The 19,835-nt window shown below is 38.5% G+C and overlaps 1 protein-coding gene across 1 annotated transcript in view; it reads right to left on the bottom strand.

Annotated features, from left to right (window-relative positions):
• Window positions 1-19,239, bottom strand: part of galnt2 (polypeptide N-acetylgalactosaminyltransferase 2) — a 74,965-nt gene extending 55,726 nt beyond the window's left edge. The window contains exon 1 of the mRNA XM_005804218.3: window positions 18,785-19,239. Within this exon, the coding sequence (XP_005804275.1) occupies window positions 18,785-18,880 (96 nt within the window). The 5' untranslated portion in view covers window positions 18,881-19,239. The remainder of the gene's footprint in view (window positions 1-18,784) is intronic.
• Window positions 19,240-19,835: the final 596 nt, after the last annotated feature.

Here is a 19,835-nt window from a genome sequence, read left to right on the forward strand (position 1 = left end):
ATAAGCTTTACAAAACAGGGTTGTTAAAAGACGGGGTAAGATAGGATTTAGAGGTCGCCACAAAACAAGACAAAAATATTTGTTATCAGTTCATTTATGAATAAGGTTTTAGAAACCACTATTTTAGTTTTTGACATTAACTGTGGGTCTATTCCGGAATGCTTCATGCAAAGCAGAAACTCGAACATCTATTCTGGACACCAACGCAACAAAAAACCCTCAGAGGAAACACGCCTGACAGATCCTCCAAAAATCATTTTAGTACTTGATGTGTATTGAGCATAAAAATCCAAAGTTCAAAGTTCTGGTTTCTCATCAAGAGGTTAAAAGTCAGCATACAGGGGGCGTCAGTGCAGAGGTCAAGGTTCGCATTTAGCTTTGAGGGTTGTAAACGGGTATCAGTTTGATTTTTCTGAGGCAGCAGAGTTAGTCAAAACCCAGAGGGTAAGAAGAAGCAGAGGTGAAAACCAATTCCTATAATTATTTTTATTTCAATCAATAAAGTTAAGCATTTTGCTTCCTTCACTTTTACAAGCTTTTAAACCAACGTTGTAAACAAGTAAACCTCTGTGGAGCCAAGTTTTATAGGGTTCAGTTAAAGGTGACCTATTACTCTTCCTTGAACAGGTTAGGATGGTAATATGTTCATTAAAGTTTGTGCTCAAAATCATTCTTAGATCATTAGATTTCTGTCTGGTCAGCTCTGACGATGTTGAGCTCCTTTCAGAAGGAGCTGTGTTAGTACTATCTGTTTACACTGCCATTTTATAGCACAATTTGTTAACTGTTACCTTCAGTGGTTATAAAAATGCTGTAAATATTTCAAATATGACTTAAAAGAAATTTTACTCCCTAATTTATTGCCTTGAAATTGGGTCTCTGTCTCAAAACTCCTGCTCTTTCTGAAACTCCGCCTTCAGGAAGTCGTCACAACATGGCTCCTCTGTTAACCCTTTAACAACGTTTTTACCAGCGTTTCACTGAGATGTGTTTGCTAATTGCTGCTGCTGGTCTGAAGGAGCTGAGTGTTAAGGACACGGGGAAAAGCTGCTCTGTTAGGCGGAAACACGGAAACTGCAGCTCCAAGGAGGAGCTGCGTCTCAAAGGCTCAATGGTTGCAATAGAGATTAAAGGATTTCTCAAACATGCATGAAAGAACGTAAGCAACACCCCAGGTATGTTTTTGATGAGGGAAAGACATTATAACGTGATATAATGCTAAAAAAAAGAGTCAATTTTACATAACACTGCCCCTTTAAAATCCAAATGAGCTGCTCCTGGCCACGCCCTTCAAGTCAACCTTTACACTCAAACGTAAAGATGTCTGCAAACAGATACACAAATTATACAACTGTACATCTTTGAAAAGCAGAAGTGGAGCCTCCTGCACAACTAACAAGAACGCAGCGAGTTGTTTCTGGATATTAAGTCAGCAACAAAACAGACGACTTGTCCAGCAGCCATTGTACAGAATATACAGAGGTAAAACCAGCTGACCAAACGGGCTGGACCTAAGCTTGTGTTGCTAGGTAACGGGGATTAACTGGGGTTGCTAGGTAACAGGTTGGGATTGGCTGGGGTTGCTAGGTAACGCCCTTTAAATGTGACTAACATTTGGGAAGTTTTACAGGCACCAAAAAACAGCAACTTACTGCCAGAAAAGCGCTTGGGATGTTTGTAGAAACAGATAGGATCCAGATAAAAGTATAAAAGTCAGCAAAGAGTGAATTTAGGTTCAATTTATTTAAGAATAAACCAAAAATAAAGCCGATAAAGGATTCCTCTCATATCATTTTCTCTTGTCATGCTCGTTACTGGTAATTAATCAAAAGTTTATTACTGCTCCCTCCGTCATGCAGTAATAAATTTCAACACACCTCTGGCTGCAGTTTCCTGATCAGAGGACTTCCAGCAGCAGCAGCTCAGAGTTGGCTGCTACACGACTCTAAAATGACATTAATGTTTGGTGATGTGTTTAAAGAACCCACAGGGAGCTGGAATGTTTTCGTTCTCTGTTAAAACACTGGATTTTGTGTCATCACGATCCATGGCTTGTTTGTTATGTGTCATTCAGACGCCTGGTCCTGATGGGCCCTCCTCGATGCACGGATGCATCACGTTGCTGCGCTGCTGCGTTCCCGAACACGCAGCCTGTCAGTCCTGAGATGCATGACGGCCAAAAGTCGGCTCTGCATTAAACCTCACTGACGTGTTCAACAGGCTGCACTTACAGAAGCAGATGGAAGAGTTTTAATGAAGGCTGAGGAGCCACTTTGCTTCCTGCTCTGCAGCCCTTCAGGCACATAAAAGTTTACATTTTTAATGACGTACAGTCCCTTTGAAACAGACGCTCACCCTAAAACTCATCTGTGAGAGAAGGAGAAAGCTTTCTTAGTAATGACCAAGAGTTTGAAGGAATGTTGTATGTTGAAGAATAAAAATATATATTTATGCAGTCATTAGTTTGTAGTGTGTTCAAACAATTTGTGTTTTTTCACACTAAAACAACAAACATCAATGCCATCATTTGGGATTTTATGTGGCAGGCAAACAGGAAGTGATGAATAATAAGGAACTAAAATAAAAATCCTGTGTAATCATTTGTATTCAGTCAGCTTTACTCCCTAAATAAAATCAGCAACAAACAGGCCTTCAAATACTGAGTGAGTAAACAGAGTCCACCAGAGAGAATTTTGATTTGACATTGTTTCAATATATTTCAATTAAGGGTATTAATAAAACTGACATTATTTGAAATTTTATTTTTTACTATTTTCTCTCCTTATTTCTCTCCCTCCAAAGAAGTCACTAAATTTGAAAATATTACTAATTGCAGTTACTGTGTGCAGTTCAGTGATATAATGTTTTTAGTAGGGTTAGGATGGAGCTAAATAAACACACAGTGTTGAAAAAAAACAAAACATTGCAGAAAGCTGCAAAATATAGTGGAGTGGATTAAACTTTCCGCCAGGACAACGACTCCATATATACAGGCAGAGATGGTAAGAAAATTTGATCATTTATATTCATGTGAGACGAGGCTAACGGTAATATGTGGCAAATATTTAACGTTTATGATCACAAATGCTCTCCATCGACGGAAGTTGGACTACTTTGCAACAGAACAGGCAAAAGTTTCAGATTCTAGATATGCAAAGTTTAGGGGTTATGCAAAAAACAGCAGCTGCATGCCACACTTTTCAGCATTGCTCTTATTTATGAAGAGAAATTGACTGAAACTAATTTGTGCAAATTTAGACGACAAATGATGAATGAATTTTCTCATTGGCCCGCAAAAGTCTGTCACCAGAATATGTTGTCTCTAGTCCTGTCACAATAAACAATAAATCAATTAATCACATAATAAATTTAAAAAAACTCAATAGTTTCCATTTGCTTGATTTATTATTTTTCTCTCTCTACCAAAAACTGAATGATAAAAGTCGTCAGTCTGGTGCTTTGAGTTCAACTATCCCTTGTTTTGAAAGTTAATTTTGTTTACAGATACTTCATAATTCATTTTGTTTGTTGTTTCCTTATTTATTTTGGATATTTAATATGTCTTCCAGTTCCAGTGTTTAAAGGTTCATTACAATTTAAGCTCTTTCAGAACGTGTTCTTGCATTTTTATCTCATTATTACCTGAAAATGGCCTCAAAACAACAATATTATCGTTTATCGCAATAAGTTCTGGAACAATTTATCGTCCAGCCAGGTTTGTTATCGTGACAGGCCTAGTTCCCTCATGTTTCATCTCTTCAGTCCTCAGTGACACACACGATCATTAAATCATCGTGTCAGTAATCAAGCACACTCAGTATTAGAAATTAGATCTACTTCATGGGATTCAGCTTAAACATATCAAATAATATTTGTCCGTCACATTGTACCGTTTCTGTTTGAGTAAAAGCTAATGAGAGCTCAGTAGTCAGACAACAAAGAGAGACTGAAAAGCCTCAGCGTGGAGTCACAGACCTGCCTGCTGTCACAGTTTGTCCGAGCCCTGCCACTGAACTTCTCACGGTGTAATTTCATTCTGTCGTGTTCCTGCATTTTAATTAGCCGGCAGACAGGAGCAGCATCCTGACTTCACCAATTACCAGACAAGGCTGCAGATATTCAGGCGCTGCTCTGTTTACACACTGCTGAGTCAATCATTCACCGACAGGAGAACTCTGACCTGTAAGAGCATCGCCACAGTCTGCGGCTGCCATCTTGTTAACGGGTGGCCGCGAGAAAGAGACGTAGAGAAGAGATGAAGGATGACAGGTGAGACAGCGCGCGTCAGGAGCAAACAAAGCTGACAGCCAGCAGCTTGTGATGATCTACACAAACAATCCACATATTCCACAGATAGACAGGAGGAAGCACCAACACAGCCTTGAATATCACAAGGGGGCCACAGATCCGACTGCTTCCCACAGCCTGGGCCCGTCCAGTGAAGCTACGTCTGCAGCAGAGGGAGCAGCAGATTTGGCTGCGACTCAAACGTGACGTTGGACTCGGGTTCATTTAAACAGGCAACAGGGAAAGCGTGAAACGAGCCATTTCAAACCAATCCAAGGGACGGTGTTGGATGCCTTTAGCTATTTTTAGCTCATCTTGATGGGCTGCTGCTCCACCCACACCAGGCTGAAAGCAAAGATAAATCAAACCAACCTTTTATAGCTGAAACACAGCAACAGAAGGGAGAAAAAAGCACAAGAAACCCAAGAGCTTTGGGTTTGTTACAACTTTTTTCATAAGTTTGGTTGCTGAAACTTTGGATTAACTGGGCAGAAAGTCAGTCACAGGCCTGTTTCTGTTGGGTCTGTAAAATCTGAGGTGTAAAGTGTAGGCGAATGGGCTCCCACAGCGGTCAGCTGCTTTAAAAGAACCAAATACATGAAAAAACTGGATTTATTTGTGAATTTTAAAGGCCTGCATTTGTGCAAAGGCTGATAGGAGACTGTTACAGTATAGTATAGTTAAAATGCCACAGTTTACGGGTATTTTTCAAATTCAGTAAATGTAATCTAGCCCAATCCAGTTGCTTTTATTTGACAAAAAATAATCGTATTCGAATCGAATCAGATTATTAAAATAATCATCAGCTAATTTAGTAATCAATTAATTGTTAACTGGAGTATACACTCAAAAAAGGCCATTTGCTGAAAAAAAACTTACTTACAGCAGTAATTATGCCAAAACTGTACAAAAAGTACATATATTTTTGGCGTGCCGTGGTGGCGTAGTGGTTAGCGCGACCCGTATTTGGAGGCCTTGAGTCCTCGACGCGGCCGTCGTGGGTTCGACTCCCGGACCCGATGACATTTGCCGCATGTCTTCCCCCCTCTCCTTCCCCGTTTTCTGTCAGCCTACTGTCGTATAAGGGACACTAGAGCCCACAAAAGACTCCCTGGAGGGGTAAAAAAAAAAAAGTATATATATTTTGCATTTAAGATAAAAAAAAAAACCTTTTGTCTGTAAAATATTCTACCGAAAACTCCTCAAGTGGCATAGTTCGAGCTTCACCTGGTTCAAATTTTGTAAAAAGTAAAAAAGAAAAATCTGATATTAATCAGTTAATCCAAAAAATAGACAAATAGAGTATCCCTACCCTGTATTGATGTTAAGTCCAGCAGAAAGTATTGATAGAAGTATTTTTATTAGCTGCAGATGTATCTTCAAATGATCAAGACACACTAAATTAATGCTGTTATTTCACTTTCAATAAAATATCTATTTCCTTATCTGAAAAAAGAATGTAATTACTTGCGTATTTTAATGTATTTCTAATATTGCATTTAAAAAATTTAAATAAAAACCCTGTAAGCTTTGTCATAACTGCAGTACGAGGAGGAAACTTTCTCTTCTTCTCAAACCAGCTGCCCGTCTGACTTGATAAAAAAAAAATCCTACAATCTGTTTAAGTAGAGTTACGACACTGCATGTGCACAGCCTGGCCCCGCTCCCAGAGCGCAGATTACATGCGTCTTTGGCACAGACAGAGGACTGTGAACCGGAAACTGATTCCAGCATACAGAAGAAACGCACATAAATCAACTTTTATTTTTTTAAAAAGTCAGCCTATAAAATTCTATTGGTTCTTTTACAGGTTTAATGCAGGTATTTATTCGACTTTCTTCCTTCATAAGACCTAGAGCTAGTCAAAATCCTGCTGGGTTGGAGCCCTTCAGTTAGTGAATCTGTATGTATCATAGATAAAACGAAAATAAACCCTTAGTTTCACCGTAAGAGCTGTACTGTATGCACACACACACACACACACACACACACACACACACACACACACACACACACGCACACACACACACACACACACACAAACGCAGTGTAAGCTACAGGACCTAACCGTAACGTTGCTAACTCAAAAAATAACGTTTACAACTAAAAATATCTAAAAACTATACTCTACTTATTTCATACAGTAAAAAAAAGAATCACAGTTTTAAAATAAATATTAAAAATATACTTATTTACAAAATAAACATACCTTGTGTGCCTCTATCGAGGGAGCTGCTAATAAGTTACACTTCAACTCCGTTACAACTCGTCTTCCGTCCTTTGTCGTTAAACTGACGTTCGATGACACATAAAGCGGAAGTTATCCTATCAAAATAAAAGCACCAAACCAAAAACCGGAAGTTCATCATAAATTATACAAATACAACTACATAAAAGACGTAAGCGCTAAAAAGGGGATACAAAAATAAGGAGCTTAATTTAGGGTTATTTACGTGTATCATAGAGCATTGTTCAGACAAAATAAGAGCGATTACACAAAAAATGCTATATACAGCCTAAACTCACTCACTTATAAAATATTTTAAAGACAGCTTCAACTTTTAATTTCACTTATTGTATCAAAGGGGACATATTATGCAAACTTGAAACTTGAGGTTTTTGAAAGCCGATTCAAAAACCTCCCAAATTTTTAAGTCACATTCACTGGTCACTGTACTGTTACCTAGCAACCCCAGCCAAGCCAGCCCCATTACCTAGCAACCCAACCGGAGCTCCAGCACATTTGGTCAGCTGGTTTTATCGCTTTATATGCTGTACAATGGCTGCTGGAAAAGACAAACGTTTTGCTATTGACTTGCCATCCAGAAACCACTTGCTGCATTGGTACACATTCAAAGATCTAAAGTAGACGCCTAGCAAGGTGTACAGTATTCCTAATCAGCTCGATGTTATTTGTATAAAACATATCTGTATGCTAAAAAGCCTGATTGATATTAGTCGATTTCCTGACGAAAGAATTTTTAGTATTTTACAGTGAAAAGTCATTAACATCATTTTGGTTTAAATTACAACGGCAACACATCTGAAGAGTTACGTTAGTGAAATCAGAATCAGCAGGTTGCAGCTTTACAAAAACCTGAAAATGGCCGAGCCAGAGGGTTTTCTCTGTGGATGCTCAACATATTTGTGTTAAAATTGAGGGTTTGGTTTAAAACCGAGCCAAATATAACAGACATTACATTAAATAGGTCTAATTATCCTACACCACTAACCAAGGTCTCCATCAGAACAGGGAGTCCTACACAACAGCAGAGTATCAGTGCCATCCAACGAGTCTTTTTATGCGCACCATTCATGCTTTTCTCGTCAGAACTCCAGCAGCTTTAAAAGGAAACTCCACTTATGGATTTTTACATTATTTTTTAACATAAACTCAAAGGTCTAGGAAGAATCCGTCTTAAACCTAAAAGGTTAATTGTTGGACTTCTACGTGTATTTTTAAGCCTTCTCCTTCTATCTAAAACAACAAACGTCACATATTTGTTCCCGTGGCTGTTATTCATCTAGGTTTCTTCCTCCTTTTTTAAAAAGGAGCAGTAAAGGCCAGTAGAACCGCATCAGCAACTTTGCTTCCTGAAACTCGTTTCACAATACAGTAAAAGGAAAACTTTACAGGCCTTTCCTTTAACTTGGACCATAACTTTAAAACTTTTACGCTTTTCTCTGAGTGTGTGTTCACTTCAGTCTGCCTCATCATCATACAAAGGTTTTGAGATCACAGAAAACAGCCTGCTTGGAACAAGAAGGCTGTTTATCTTTCCAGTTTTAAAGATAAAAAAAAAAAAAAACCTTGACTGCATCTGTACAAAAATACAACCTGCTTTACGACCTGACCGCATTCTTCTGTGTCTGTTCCCAACGGTTGAACTGGTAATATCTGTCCTTCAGGTCGCTTTCAAAACCCGAAAAAGTGACACAACAAGAAATGGCACATTGTTCATTCATTCAGTGCTGGCACAGAAAGGCTGGAGTCAGATAATGAAAGCTAGGAAATGGAGAAGGATGTGGCATTCACAGTGAATTACAGATGGGAGCTTCAAAGGATGGCATTTTAACACAAGAGAGCTAAAATGAACAAAGGTCAGATGGATGTGGAAATATTTCATGCCAGAAAAATCTTTAAATATCAACAGAAGAGAAGCTTTGCTCTGTTGTTAGAGACAACACGTAGAAACAAATCGATCTGGGCCTTGCACAGACTTATCTCTGTCACAAAATGTAAAAATATAACACCAGCATACACAGAGGATCGGTTTCAGAAAAGTTTTCACCCAAATGAACCCGAACAAACATGCCAAACCAACAGGGGGCAGTGTAGCGTAAAGCTAAAACCTAAGTCAGCCAATTAGATTGCTTCAAAAACAACCACAACTTCCTGCTTGGAATTAAAAATGGTGCCAGTTAGACATTATTATGGCTGAAAAACGTATCATGATACAAGCGTTTCATATCGGTCGATATCAATACAATTGATCAGTTTTTTGTTTCAAATATCTGAAATACTGTGAAACTGCTGAGGCGACCTTTCCCGTTTTATCCACAGTTTTCACGTCACGCTGTTATTTCTCTTATTTTTAAGCAGTTATGAAGCACAGTGGTAAAACATTAAACTGCGGCTGCGCCAGTTACTCAGTCGGTTGTTGCCAGGTAACCAAAGAATGAGTGAGCTAGTTGTTGCTAGGTAACCAAAGAGTGAGTTAGTTGATTCCACCATCCTTGAGAGTTTAAGTGGCTAAAGTCTTTCTTCTGCCTACATTCCCCAGAATTCTGTGCGGTTCTGGATCAGAGTTCAGTGAAACTACAGAATATTAGACATTTTATCTATTGATATTGATCATGTGTTGATACGTTGCTATTAATTTATTGCCCAGCTTTAATTGGGAACAAACAAAAAAGCATCCTGCATCTGCAGTGCTTTACAAACTATTTTAAAGCAACACTTTATGTTTAAATGTCTTCCTGCTTAGGCACAAAAACAGTGAACAAAGACATGAATCTTATCTGAATTCAAGGTAGAAGAACAAAGTCAGTCTTGGGATCCTGTGACCCAAATATGGCAGATCACACATTTATCTGCTTTGTCTACCAGGGAGAGAAGGAGGTGGGTGGGCAGGATGCCTGTTTTTTATGCACCTTAATTTATTCTGACTATGTTTGGTATTTGATTTATCTGCAGGAACAAACAGATGAAATGGGGCAGATGGAGTAGCTTAAAAAAAAAGATGCCAAAGTGTAAAATGTAAATATCTGACACATATGCTGATGCAGTCTGTCTTTTATCTCCTTGGATTTGTAAGGATTGTTTGTTTTTTTTTTTTAAAAAAGCTGAAAACAAGAGGCAATATCTATCCTCTAACCTAGACTTCTGTTAAAGGCTGAAACTTTACAGCTGTGAGGATTCACGCACCCAATAAAGCCTTATCACAGCAGCGCTGAGCAGGTAATTCTCTCTATTTGAATGCCTCTGCTGTGGAAAGGTCACAGGCAAAACACCGTGACCACTCGTGCACCACATAAGCTGCAAATTTATAAATGTATCCCGATAGCACAGATTGCTGTCACCCCGACTGTGAAGCTGCGACGGCTACATCAATACGGTGCTCTGCAATAAGCTGAACAATAGAGGGCTGTTCTGTTTTCTCTTGATGTGATAATAAGAAGCATCTCTTTGAAAACTTTCCCTCTGCATGAGCTCAAAGAACAATAGATATCATCGCTCCTTTCAACTTTCCCATTAAAGTTTGTCATCTGGCAGAAAGAAAAAAATAAAACAAATATGACATAAGAGGAAAGTAATCAGTTTAAAACTTAGACATGAATCCAACATGTTGCTGCGATTAAGCAGAAGGGCTTAAATGACAGAGGGGGTACAGTAGAAGAAAAGCAGACACAGAAAGGAGGTTTTATGTCAGGCATCAAGATTTCTTGGCCATTTTTCAGGCTCCATCTCCTTGTAGCGGTGCCATTAGATGGTAACTGGGTTTTAGAGGCTCCATACAAACTGCATACAGCTGCTAGAAATAAAGCCAGCCAAGGAGATATTACTATTTATTCTCCTGTTTGGGATCTACTGCAGTCCCATTATCAGTCCTTTTCTGCTATAGTTTCTTCCTCTCCATCTTAAAAGTTCCAGATTGAAGTAGTTTATAGTCAAGTAAACTCAACTTGAGGTTTAAAAGCAAAAAGCTCTGGAAAGGGCAATACAAATGTAGGACATTTGTGCTTCAACAACCTTTTATAAAAGCAGGAAAATTCATTTGGCAAACTTAATTTTCTGTATTACAAAGCTTTTTGAAAATTTACAGGACTACCAAATCAATTATCCTTCAAATATTAAGGAAGCACTTTCCTTGTTCTTGTAACAGGGAAAGTGGCAAGTAGTTCAACTATTCTGCATAATAAGCAATTAGAAGCAGCAATTAAGCGACAAAAAAGTGATAAATGATTATTAGATAACATTGTTATAGAAATGATAAGCATTATATCATCTTCTAATTTAAATAAAAGCAATTAGATCAAGTTGTACATCCTCTGATGTAAAATTTGAAACTGTTGTAGTTAAATGCATTCGACCTTTTTCCATCGCATTATGCTTGAAACGTCCAGAGAAAACGGATCATTTCTACACTTTTCTCGCATCTTATTACAAAGGAATTAAAATTATGTTTGATGGCAGATTTGATAAATTAGTACAATTCCATTTAGAAAGAAGAATGAGAAAATACCAGCATGACTTTTACCTTTAGTTAGTCTTTTCCACATTGAAATAAAACTCAAAAAACTTGGAAAAACTAATTTTTAGTTTCTGACTTCGCCTTCATTTTAAAACAACTCAACAATGTGCAAGTTCACAAACATAGGAAGCCATTTTCCTTCATGTAAACTATAACAACTACTGTAAATCCTCTGTGTTAATTTCTCCTTTCTAGATCCAGATGCTGCACTGATAAGTTTCTCGCCTCCCAGATTTACTGACAGCCGTCCCCAGAGAAAAGAAGCTGTTGACCCTAAAACCACCCACACAGACTCGCACATCTGCGGCGCTGCTGCAGCACAGCAGCAACGTCTTTTCCCCGACACTCGCAGGGGTAAAGTTAACCAACTCTAATGAGAGCGTGAAGTAGATTATCGGCTAAATTTTTTTTTTAAAAACTCCTTCTCCAGCTAAAAAAATCATTAACCCAACTTTAATGATCAATTATTTCTAAACTTCCAGATGGATTACGTTGAACATCTCATATAAAAAAGATCCAGAGATTCTCTGCTTAATTTGAGTCATTGATTCTTGGGGTTGGCTCAATGAAACAGCACAGAGGGTGAGATTATATTATATTTTGGCAGCGTAAACTTCTCGAGCTGCTGAAGCCTCGTCGGTGTTGAAGAGATGTGGCCCTGCTGTAGCAGGAACCCCTACATGTGCGATAAATATTATGAGTAAAGCAGCGTATGAACAGGTTTCAGGACAGAAATCACAGCAATAAAAGGTGCAAGTCATAGATTTTGGTCCGATTATGGGTGAAAATGTGAACAATCTGGGAATTTCACACTCCAATGTAGAGCTGCAACTCACGATTGTTTTAGTAATCGATTCATGTATCGCTTTTTCTGACAATTAATCGATTTATCGGATAAAAACTGGCACATTTTGCAGAATTTTCATTTAATGACTTAAGCAGTTTTGTAAAATATTAGAAATACCTTAAAAGATGCCAATAAATAAATAATGCAATGAAAAATAAACTTTTTGTTGCCTAAAATGCAATAACACAAGCATTCCTTTAGTGTACGCTGCATAAGTAGCAAACAATGCATCTGCAGCTAAAAAATAATACTTTACCAACATGTGAGAATCTCAGTCCTTTCTGCTTGATTTAACATTAAAGTGTGGACTAATCTGTGATTTTTTTTTTTTCTGTTTTTGGATTAACCCAGTGGTTCCCACAGTGGGGCTGCAGTGCCATTGCAGGGGGAGAAGCACTATGGATGAATGAAAAAACCCCAAACTGTTACACAAAAGTGTTTCACTGTAAAGATGGTTTGAAATGTGTTTTGTTGCAACCTGAAGTGTGAAATACAGTAAACTTCAATGGAGTTTGAAAAAAATATGTGTATAGGTTTATGTCTGGTTGAACGATGTGTGTGCCCAGTTGATTTTTTTTTTCTTTTTTGGGGAAGATTTTATTGTAATCCATAGGGAGTCCAGAAAATCTTTGGGAACCACTGGATTAACCAATTAATTGGATGGAAAAGGTTCCAAATAGGAGATTTTGTTTACAGAATTTGACTAAAAATGCCACTTGAGGAGTTCTGTACGTTTTCTTAAAGCAAAATATACACATTTTTGCTCAGTTTTGGCTTCATTACTGCTCTGAGTGCGTTGTTCTTGCAGGTATTCTTAAAAATAAAACCAGAATATATTGTACGGCCAAAACGATTAATCAGATTAATCGTGATGAATCCATTATTAAGATAATGGATTTCTGCCACTTGAGCAGTTCAAGATAGAACCGATTCACAGAAAAATACGTTTTTTGCATCTTAAATTGCCTTTTTTGATTTTGTATACTCTGGTTAACGATTAATCAGTTAGTAAATTAGCTGACAATTATTTCAATACTCAATTCATTGCGGTTAATCGATTCAGCCCTACTCCAATCTCCCATTTCTTCTGTAAACCACCAAACAGAAAACTCATCTACGCCCTTAACGAGGGAGCTTCACTTTCACTCCGACTTCTCCAAAAAAAAAAAAAAAAAAAGCTCCTACTTTAAAACCAGCCGGATGCAGAGTCAGAGAAGCCATGCTGTGTGTGATAAAAGACGGTGGTATCCACAAATCCAATCTTTGCTACCAGCAGAGACAGGTGGAGGCTGAAGGCCTAGAGCTGCAGATAGCTGACTGAACCAGCCTGACTCCCCACTGAGCTCGTCTCCCTGCTTCGGGTTTCTGAAAGAGGAAGAACTCGCAGAACTTCAGCTGCCACCTACAGACGACCAATGCAAACCTGAACAAAACCCACTCAGTCTCCCCTGATGCTTGAGGCTCGGCTTCCCCTTTGGGTGAGAGCAGGAGCGTGAATTCATGTGTGCACAATCACACCGTTTATCTTGAGGCAGATGTTACCCTGTGCACCTCATGTCAAGAACCATCTTAGATGATTTTATGGTTGCAACTAGCGATTACTTTGGTCATCGATTATTCTGGCAATTAATTGGATAAAGAAATTGGCACATTCTGCATGATTTTCCTGTAAAACTTGAGCTCATTTCATACCACTTTAGAAATGTGTTAAAAGATGCAAATAAACAAATGGTACAATTCATATTCAACAACACCTGTAACATCAACATGTGAAACGCTCAACAATATAGTGCTGAGCTGACCGGTTGATTATATTTTGTATTAATAATAGCATAGCAAAAGGCGTTTAATGCACTTTTTTTTAACTGAATTTGAAGCAGGTGAAGATGAAACTGTCACTTGAGCAGTTCAAGGTAGAACAGATTCACAGAAAAATGACGTTTTTTGCATCATAATGCAAAAAGCTTCTCTTTTTTTTATAGTTTTGGGTTAATTACTGCTCTGTGTGTTGGTCTTTCAGCAAATAGCCTTTGTTGAATTTGTATACTCTTAACGATTAATCGATTACTAAATTAGTTACCAATTATTTTAGTAATCACGATTAATCTGATTAATCGTTTCAGCCCTACAATATAATATAGTGTTATTTAGAAGAAAAACAAAACGTTTTTTTATTTTAAATGTACTTGACATTTTCGATAATGCATGTGTCAAAAATAAAGCAATGATTTTAGAAACTACAGGGGAACGATTATGCAAACATGGAAGATCTGGGCATTTTCAAAAATGTTATACCTTTTATCTAAAGTTGACATGACAACTTTTAAGCCTTTTATAGACCTTGCAATAACCCAGCACTTTGTATTGGCCTTTATGCATAAAAACCCAATAAAATCGAATAAAGTTTTCAGCTGCAATGTGACAAGATGTAACAAAGGTCAGGGATTTACTTTCACTCCCTACTTTGCATTGGACAACCACATGAAATCCAGATAAAATACATTGAGGTTTGTGGTTGTAACACAAGGTTTAAATGTTTTATTTATTTTGCAAAGCAATGGGACATATTAAATCCCTCCTAATATTTTGTGATAGTTTATGAGATCTAAACAATTTTTTTTGTTTATTTATTTGTCATTATAGCAGGAGAAACCCACTAAAGAACACACCGACTAACAGTTTAGTTTCAAAAAGCCTCATTAAATTGGTCTACACACTCTGAGGAGGAGTTCTCCCAAGCAGAGGAAGTTTCAGGCTTTGGAGTGTCACGCTTTGATCCGCGGCGCCGGAGCGTGAGCGGTGTGTGACAGAGACGAAGAAGCCAGCTGAACTAATTCTCTTCGCAGAGACAGGGCCGTTTGAGATTCCTTCAGAGGAGGCCGTTTGAGGCAGCTGCCGTGACCGAGCGCATCCCGAGTGATCGGGGCCAGCTATGACACGCCGGCATTCATCTTTGTCAGGCGGAATGGAAGCAGGCAGGCGCTGTGCGATTCCCTGACCAATAAGAGGTGAGTGGAGTTCAGGGCCGAGTGCAGATGGATGTTACAGGGGAACCATTATGCAAAATTCACATTTTGAATGTTTTCTAGCTTCCATTTGGGTCTATACTGCTTCTAAAACCAGTTTAAAAGTTTTATACTTACTAATAGAATAAAACATGGAGAACCATCATTTAGCTTTATCAGGACAAGAATCCAGAGAAACACCCAATAGTTCATACATTACATGGACTACTTATTCTTATTAAACATGGGGAACAAATATTTAGTTTAATACTTTTATCCTTTTGTCTTTCTTTTGGTTTGTTGGTTTGTTTGTATTTCCTTCTAACTCATGTAAAGCTCTTTGAACTGCCTTGTTGCTGAAAATGTGCTATACAAATAAAATTACCTTACTTTTGGTAATAAGCTAATGTTTTTTGGTGTCTGGAAAATGAGCCGTTTCAAAAACCTCATGAATGTAACGTCACAAATAAGCAGGCACTGCCCGTCATCAAGTAACCTCAGTGAAGCCCACCCCGTTACCTAGCAACCCCAGGAGAGTTCCACCCGTCACCTAGCAACCAAAGCAGCTCCAGCACATTTGGTCAGCTGGTTTTACTGCTGAACAATGGCTGCTGGAAAAGACTAGGGTCGAGGGGTTTACCACTCCGAAAACACTTGCTGCATGCTTGTTGATTGTGCAGGAGGCCCCACTTCTGCTTTTCAAAGATTAAGGCGCAGTCTGCCGTTACCTAGCAATCCAAGCAGACGTCCAACACATTTGATCAGCTGGTTTTACCACTGAATGAGCTGTACAATGGCTGCTGGGAAACACTAATGTTTTCTTGTTGACTTAACATCCAGAAACCACTTGCTGCATTCTTCTTGGTTGTGCAGCAGCCTCTACTTCTACTTTTCAATGAAGTAGGGTTATATAATTGCACATCTGTCTGCAGCCATTTTCACATGTGAATGTAAACGTTGAGTTGGAGGGCGTGGCCGGCAGAAGCTTATTTGGATTTAAAGTGGCATTTAAGAACCATTTATGAATCAATTTTAATTATTTAGGTAAATCACATCTACTAAAACGAGTTCCCCAAAACTCAGCTAACTTTAGGCTCATAACAAGATTTCTGTCAAATCTGCTTCATGACAGGAGGAATATGTCATCAAACGCTTCTGTCAGACTTAAGAAGAGAGTGACAGAAAGCGACACTCTACCCGAGCTGCAGCGGTGTTGTTTAAACTGATTAACTGTCCCGCTGTGTAAAGACACCTGCCGGGCGCATCCCTCATCCATATTAATGCTCCTGGAAATCTAACGCCTGGAGAAAGTTGCTTATCTGGGTGTGTCACTTTGACCCCTCTGAGAACCTCACCAACGCACACACAGCGAGCCGAGCTATCAGCCTAATGGAAAAGTAAAAAGGCTTGCTGTGGTTGACTGGAGCAGAGCAAACAGAGAGACAGATAGGACAAGACGGGAGACAGGTGGAATACACACAGGATGTCCACACGGCCTCATCTAGTTTACTGAGCACACAACCTGGATACACACAGAGGAAACAGCCATCATGCATCGACACATTGCGTTTTATGACTTCTGCATGTACAGGCTGGGTGTAATGTGAACGGAAAACACTGTCATGTGAGGAAAACTGACTGACTTATTAGGTAAGTTTGGGCTAAAACTAATTCAGTCTGAGTCAGGGAGGTCAAACACAGAGGGTCACTCCATCCGACTCACCTCAGGTGTTTGAAATAAGGTTTCAAATACCAATTACCACCATTATTGATTAATCTGCCAGGTGGGAACTCAGTTAATCTATGAAATGTCAGAACAAGTTGCAGCTTCAAGGTAATGTTCTCATTTATCAAAATGCAACAATCAGGACTTTCTTGGCCAACACCAATTTAGTGATTTAAAAAAAAAATCTAATAAAGTGCTTTTGATGCATTTAATTCACAGGATGAAGAAAAAATTAGATTTTTAACATTTGACCTGCAGATCAGAGAAAGCCAAAGTAAAATTGGCCACTTCTGATTAATTTGTGCATCCTTACTATAGGCAGCAGGATACAGTAAATTAGGCAAGATAACAAATAAGTTTCACATTTATTAGTCTAAAATATTGAATAATCCCAATGGGTTTTTTTTTCTTACTTAAAATCCAACTAAATATTCAGCCTTTTTTCCCTCAAACAATCAGTTAATCGATCATAGATTACCAAACTCCCTTCATTAGCTCTAATCGGTGACCAATAGTTCAAATACTGAAAAATCTAAAACATTTTCCTCATCAAAAAAAATCAAAATTGCAACATTTGTTATATTTTTTCAGCTGCGGTTCGCTTTCACACTCCACTGTGTCCAACGATCCAAAACGTTAAAATAAAACTTGTTCCTCCCTTCACCTGTGGTGGCGCTGCAAGCAAGAACACTAGATGAAGCAACACACAAACCTCTGAAGAAGACATGAACACAACTTCATGAAATGTAAACAAAAATGGAGAATTTAGTAATCGATTAATCGCTAACTGGAGAATATGATGAAAAAAAAGCCCATTTCCTGAAAGAACGACATACTCAGAGGAATAATTAAGCCAAAACTGTAAAGAAAATATATACATTTTGTATTTATTATAAAAGAAAAACGAAGATATGTCCCAGAACTCCTCAAGTGACAAACCCAGTTCACCCAGTTCAAATTCTTCAATAATAATAATACAAATAATAATAATAAACAAAATAAAATCTCCCACTAAACACCTTTTGCTAACCAATTATCAATCAATAATTCAGAAAATTAATCAACAGATAAATATTAAGTCAAGCAGAAAGGGTTGAGCTTTTCACATCTTGATGTCAGAAGTATTTTTTAGCTGCACATGAATTATTTGTTTCAAAAAATGATCACGCATTCACTAAATGAATGCGGTGTTACTACATTTTAGGCAATAAAATGTTTATATTCTTATTATGTATATTAAGAAACTGATTTATTTGGATATTTAATGTATTTCTAATATGGTATAAAAATGTTTTAAGTAGTTAAATGAAAACTGTGCTGTACATCTATTTTTTAATTCGATTAATAAATTAATCATCTAATTGATTACTAAACTACATTCAGCTTAAACTTGTCATTTTTTCAGGATCAGCACCCTAGGATTTAAACTGTTTGTTATTTACATCTACAAAAGTTTTTCTAATATTGTACTTTTAAAATCCTTAATGTGTCAAATGAAAAATTCCAAGAATGTGCTCATTTTTATCTGATTAATCGTCAGAATAATCGATGTAGCTTTGAAATATGTGGAACAGTGGTGTTAGAAATGTTTGTTTTCATTGAATTATATATTAAAAAGCCACTTTGTGAGAGCATGTGGCATGTCAGTGATTTGAAGCAGCGTTAATCTGCACACTTCCTGATCTTTGCTTATTGCTCAGGAGGCAGCAGCGGCAGCTTGTGCTGACGTGCTCTATAGGCTTAAACACCCCCGGTTCCGAAAGCCAGGCCGGGCACATTCATATTGATTACCGCTGCTCTGCATGCGTGCACACTTACTGTATTCAAAAAGACCTAAATAAAGAAAGTAGCAGAGAAAAGCTGCTGATGGGGGCAGCTTTTCTCCGGCAGCCGCTTGACGGCGACCACCGGCACCGGGTAGGGGGCTCCGTGCACGCCGGACCAGCCACCCTGTCCACACGCATCTCCACCAAATCGATGCCTGCCCACTGATAGTAGCAGGCCTTTTATCACACGGCTCACATCCACAGACAAAAACACAGGGAGAACAGCCACAAATCACGCCGTGGCTGCCGTGGCTTTGTCCCGGAGGGAACATCCACCGGGGCGCCGGCTGGGGCGGACCGTGCCGCCGGAAAAAGCAGTCGAGGAACGGAAACCCTACCTTCCGACTCATCGCTGTCCCCGAGTAGAAGTAGTAGGCTATTCCCAGCACCCACAGCACCGCAAAACACAGCAACACCCTGGATTTCCTCCGCATGGCTGAGAGCTTCGCGTCGCTGTTCTCTCTCCGGTTTGCGTGATCCGCGACACCCCGCTTGAAGCCGAGCACTGTGTCCGGTGCGGAGCGCGTCGCTTCGCCGTGCGGCTTCGCCAGCCTTCGTTCAGTCGGTGAGGGGGAGCGGAGAGAGCAGGAAGCAGCGAGCCAACATCGGCGGGGTTAGAGGGCAAAGGCTAAGCGACTCTAATCCAATCAAACACCGGCTAAGGCAGCGCTGGAGGAGGGCCGGGGGGTCGGCGGCGAGTCGAGCCGTGCGGTTCCGGGGTGGAGGAAGTCCCGATTGGGAAGCGAATTGTTAGAAAGGTTCAGATGTGGCTGAAGGAACAGAGGGGGGAAATATATCACACTGTTTCAGTTTCCATGTGCGGCCGATAGGGGCGCTAGACACACTTTAAACCGGGTTAAAAGCAGCAAACAAAAGATGAGAGCAAAGAAGAACCTCAGATGAACCTAAAACAGCTCATCATTGATTATTATAATTATTAGTGATGACAAGAATATATTTTTTATAATTATTAATCTAAATAATTAAAACTAATAATTTTAATAATCATAAATTTATAATAAATATATATATGACTATTATTATAATTATATAATAATAAATGTAATAAAATAATTGGTATTATATCATAATTTTAATAATTATTTAATCATAAATTGATTATTATAAATGTTATTATTATTATTATTATATAAAATTTTACATTTCTTGAAATTAAAACATTTTAAGAAATGTAAAGTTTTAAATAATAATAACAATTATTATTATTATTATAAAAGAAAGGGGCAATTATTGGAAGATAAAAAGACAAAATTCCTTTGTTGATCAGTTCTAGAGCTCCATGTCAGTAATAGTATCGAAAATATTTGTACATACATTAAATATTTATACAAACGTAAACATATAATACTGCGTTCCTTTAAATCAAGG

Source organism: Xiphophorus maculatus, chromosome 4, assembly GCF_002775205.1.
Source record: "Xiphophorus maculatus strain JP 163 A chromosome 4, X_maculatus-5.0-male, whole genome shotgun sequence".
Classification (NCBI taxonomy): domain Eukaryota; kingdom Metazoa; phylum Chordata; class Actinopteri; order Cyprinodontiformes; family Poeciliidae; genus Xiphophorus; species Xiphophorus maculatus.